Here is a 4,762-nt window from a genome sequence, read left to right as displayed (position 1 = left end):
GATTTGATTTTTTCTGTCTTTTTTGGAATATATTGTGTGTGTATGTTTATATATTTATGGGTGTGTATGTATATGTAGATAGATAGATAGATAGATCTACACACACACACACACACAACCAATCAGAATTTTTTACTTTTTTGAAAACTCAATTAACTCTTTGAAACTTGATTCATTCATTTCAAAAACATGCGGAAAAGGCATTGAGCAAATTAGCAGGAAATTACATGAAAATATGCAATAAATTAGTAAGCAATTACAAGAAAATAATCTGAAAATTATTGTAAAATTAGGCAAATTACAAGAAAATGAAAGGGAAAAAAACTGAAAGAAAAAAAAAGTTACAAGAAAATGGTCAGAAAATTACCAAAACATCAACAAGCAATTTCAAATTAGTATCAAATCAAAAAAGGAAAATTTGAAAAAAAAAAAAAAAAGTTTTAAAAAAAGCTACATGTATGTTTACTGCAACCTTAAAATTACCCTGCAAAAAAATCACAAGAAAATCACACCAGAAAAAAAAACCCGAGTGAAATTGGTATAAGGCAAGGCTCTCAAATGAATGTCTAGAGCCAGTACTGCATGTAACCAAATGTCACTGAAGTCCTATTCTTTTCTTAAACTGAATAGGCTGCTTGAACTGTGACAATGTCTGGTAGTTAGGGTTAACCACGCCTCACCTGGAGCCCTGTTCTTATCTAACAGATTTCCTGCTCTGCTTGTGTTCAGTGAGCATGAGTATCTATGAGGGAAAGAAGCTCACAGTGGACTGGGGCGGCCAGTGGAGCTGGCAGCTTTGCTCAGAAAGTTGCTGTCTTCACCTGCTGTGTCAGTGATGTCAGCTCACTTTGCATCCCAGCATCACATGGTTCCTGTTAGGAGCTTTCAGCACTGCACACAGTCTGAGCCCTTTCCCTGGAGGCTGTGTGCATGCATGAACACACACACACTCTCTCTCACACACACACACACACACACACACACACACACACACACATACATACATACATACATACATACATACGTGTGTGTGTGTGTGTGTGTGTTTATATATATATACACACATACATACATACATACATATTTAAAGAGAGAGAGGAGTCATGTAGTCAAGAAGAATCAGCTAAGCAGGCTGATTATGTTACAAAAAACTACTTCATTATACTTTATTTGTTAACTTGAAAGGGACAACATGACCTCTATATTCAGTGTAACATATTGCACCAGAGTTTAGCCATCAGCATATTTCAATGCAAAATGTTGCTTGCACTTTGGCATAGTTCAGTACATTTTCCTATGGTCAGTTCTGTTCAAAGAAAATAGAAAAAAATTCTGCACAGTGCAACTTACTGTAAAGCTCTCACAGTAATGTTATTGAGGTTTTCAGCCCCAGGACCAGATAATAAATGTATAATATGGAATATGTATTTTGGAGAATGCATACTGTCTTCATCTGTTCTTCTGTCTTGCACATCAGCCTGTTTTTGGATGTGTGTCCTCTTTAAATTCATCCAGTGCTGTTAACAGCCCGATCTGTTCCTCAAAGCAATCACTTTCCTCCAGCAGAGAAGAAGCCATGCTGACTGAACTCTTGTCATAACAATGCAGAGATTTGGACTGTGTGATACTGTAAGTAACATGCAATAATCCATACTCTGCCATACTCCACACACTTAAGTCCACTTAAGATGAGAAAAATGTTGGCTGCATCTATTTCTGCAATCCAAAATGTATCTATATTCTATTTTCATAGCATTTTATTTCTATTTGTATTTTTTATTTTGCAGTTATTATTTTCCACTGCTTATTATATATTCTATATATTTAATGCGTAAATTGTAATATTTGCTCTCTACAGTTTTCCCAGAGAGATCAAGAGACTATATTCTGATTATATACTAACAGATTAGAATTACTGGGAACTTTGTCAGTATCTGATGGAAACCATACTCATGTTTAGTGCGTGACTGTCTCAGTGTATGAGCCTATGTACTGTATGTATGTATCTATGTATGTGCATATTTATCTACCCTTTTGATCACTTGAGGTCATCGTAAAACAGTTTAACATTGATCTCCTTCAGAAAAACCAAACTTATTTTATGATGGTTGTGCAATCCAAGAATTGGGCTATTTAACTTCTATTTTTACTGCAATTTCATTGCTTTATATATAAATCTCTGGATATGAATTTCAATTGATTTATTACAGCCCGTTGTCAAGCGCCCCCTACTGACGACAGCAAGTCTACCAGTGGGATTGGAGGATCGTGACAGGCAGAAATTATGGGCACATAACTGACAAAAAAATCACATTTAGTTGACCTGGGCGAGATCCATTTGTGGTGGGTGTAAAATTGCGTGAAACCACTTTTCAGTTCAAACAAATGGTTTTCAAACTAAGAGACACAGCTGTTGTTGTTCATAATCAGGGAATACTGCATGTAATAAAAAAAAAACAAAAAAAAACACTACCAAGCCAGGACAATAGGATATATATATCTGACGACACGCTCTTTTATTATTATAATTCGTTTCAATAATTCATTATAATATTTCATTTTGTGTGTGTGTGTGTGTGTGTGTGTGTGTGTGTGTGTGTGTGTGTATGTATATATGTATGTATATATATATATATATATATATATATATATATATATATATATATATATAGTTAAAAAAAAAAAAAAGACAACAACAACAACAACAAAAGTGCTTCCTTTTCCTTGCTGTTAAACATATTTTAAATCTTTCTATATGAATCCATATGAGAGTAGAAGCAGATCAGGTGAGAGGTCACCTCAGAAAATCAGAAGGCACTGGGGCGGGGTGATCTGGTCAATAAATCAATAAAGGATGAAAGGAAAGACACATTGCATAGAAACCCTTTTCACATTTTTCCATCAAATTACACATAAATAAGCTACAAGCTAGAAAGCGCAACCGGAGGCGTTTCAGATCAGTACCCATGTGTCATTATTTAAAAGACAATGTGCTTCATTTGGTCGCGTTTCGACGACGTATAGTGCATACAATAAACTGCTTATGAAGCAGGTACCACAGTTATCAGTTCCAGTCCTTTGCTTTGGCTTCAATCAGACCATCAGACAACTCGACTTGTGAATGCAAACGCACCAGACTAGAGGACCTGGACCTTATGTGACAAACAGAATGACGAGATATGCGTTTTGTCTTTGGAAAAAAAAAAAAAAAAAAAAAAAACAATACAAACATAGCCTATATGCAAGCAGTGTGCACTTTGCATTTTATAGTTTTATAAGATAAATTCTAGTTCAACAGGAGAAGATATGGAGATGGTAACTTATATAAAAACATGCACAACAGACTGATTCTGGATCCGATCCTCGTGCCCTACCTTAGCTGCACTGATATGTGAGTTTTGTGTGTCTGGCACACAGTCTGTATGGAAAAGGCACAAAACAACCAGTCCTCTGTTGTGGATCTGCAGGGGAATGAGCTTATTGTTTTTGCGCAAAAAGGCACATGAACATCTCAGCTGCCCGTCTTGGATCTCCTCACAACAGTCTGTCAACAGAGATGTGGCCGTGCGTAAATCCAGCAGTACCAGTCCGTTTACCAGGCTGTTTCCAGTCCAGCGGTACAGTAGTCTTTCAGCTGCTCATGGGTTTGAAGGATCCGTCCGGTAGCTGTCTGAAGATGCCCCGTAAAGTGTCCAGCTCCCGGGTCAGATGCTCCACTCTCCTCCTCAGCCTCTCGTTGTCGGCTGACAGCTCCACCACCTTCTGCTGCGTCTCCACGTTGCGCATCTTCGCCTTGTCCCGGCTCTTCCTTACCGCCACATTGTTCCGCTCTCTCCGCAGCCGGTACTCTGGGCTGTTCTTGTCGATGTGCTTCTTGGTTTTGCCACGTTCCAGCATCTTCATAGGGCCCCCGGACAGGGCGCTCTGCTGGGGATGAGGGTGCTGGTGTTGGTGCTGGTGCGGGTGCTGGTGCGGGCTGGGAACCGGGGTCGGCGGAGGGGTGGGGTGGCCTGGCTGGAGGTGCATGGTGGTCTGCGCGCAATGCGCTATCTGGTACTGGAGATGCGGTAGGTGCTGCTGCTGGGAATGCTGTGAATACTGGGAATGTTGGTGTGGATGGTGGTAGGAGGGCGGCATGGCCGGGTTCAAGTCCTCGTCGTCTCTAGGCTCCTGTTTTATGGCCACGGGTCGGATCCGGGGCTGGTGGTGCTCGTACATGGGCTCCAGTTTGGACTCCATGTAGTTGGACATGTAGAGCTGCTGGGGCCCCGGGCCGCACGGCAGGGAGTCGTACTCGCCGTTCATCAGCTTGACTTTGTCCTGCCGGGAGCCGTGGTGGAACAGGTCGGCTAGGAAGTCGTCGTTAAACGCCGACGGGTCGATGTAGGCGCTGATGTCAATGGAAGCCTCGTTGTCTCCGATGTCGCCGAGGTCTGCCGGGTCTCTGTAGCCGGAAGAAGGCTGCTGGCCGTGGGGCAGGCTGGTCACCAGGGGCCGGGGGGTAATCTCGTACAGGTTGGAAAGCTCCATGGAGGATCTAAACCCGGGCATACATGGTGAGGAGCTCCGGGAATCCAGCTTGATGACGAGCACGGACAGGTCCTTAGTGGTCCTCAAGTGTCCAATGCTTAGAGAACACACATATGCTACAGCTGGTTGGGTTTAAAAGCAACAGGTTTGGATACGGAGCTGCTCCCTGCAGGCTGCTGACAGGCAGTTTGAAGCAGTTTAAAGCAGCAGGCTGTGCTGGCTGTCGCTCTGA

At 41.8% G+C, this 4,762-nt stretch overlaps 1 protein-coding gene across 1 annotated transcript; it reads right to left on the bottom strand.

Annotated features, from left to right (window-relative positions):
- Positions 1-2,858: 2,858 nt before the first annotated feature.
- cebpa (CCAAT enhancer binding protein alpha) lies at positions 2,859-4,762 on the bottom strand. The gene has a single exon (XM_030076030.1). It carries the CDS (start codon positions 4,549-4,551, stop codon positions 3,631-3,633), a length of 921 nt encoding a protein of 306 aa, XP_029931890.1. The 5' UTR covers positions 4,552-4,762; the 3' UTR covers positions 2,859-3,630.

Source organism: Myripristis murdjan, chromosome 3, assembly GCF_902150065.1.
Source record: "Myripristis murdjan chromosome 3, fMyrMur1.1, whole genome shotgun sequence".
Lineage (NCBI taxonomy): Eukaryota > Metazoa > Chordata > Actinopteri > Holocentriformes > Holocentridae > Myripristis > Myripristis murdjan.
This window is presented reverse-complemented; position numbering and strand designations above follow the sequence as displayed.

Coding starts and splice junctions, on each gene's coding strand:
- cebpa (XM_030076030.1), bottom strand. CDS start 4,551: ATGCCCGGGTTTAGATCCTCCATGGAGCTTTCCAACCTGTACGAGATT.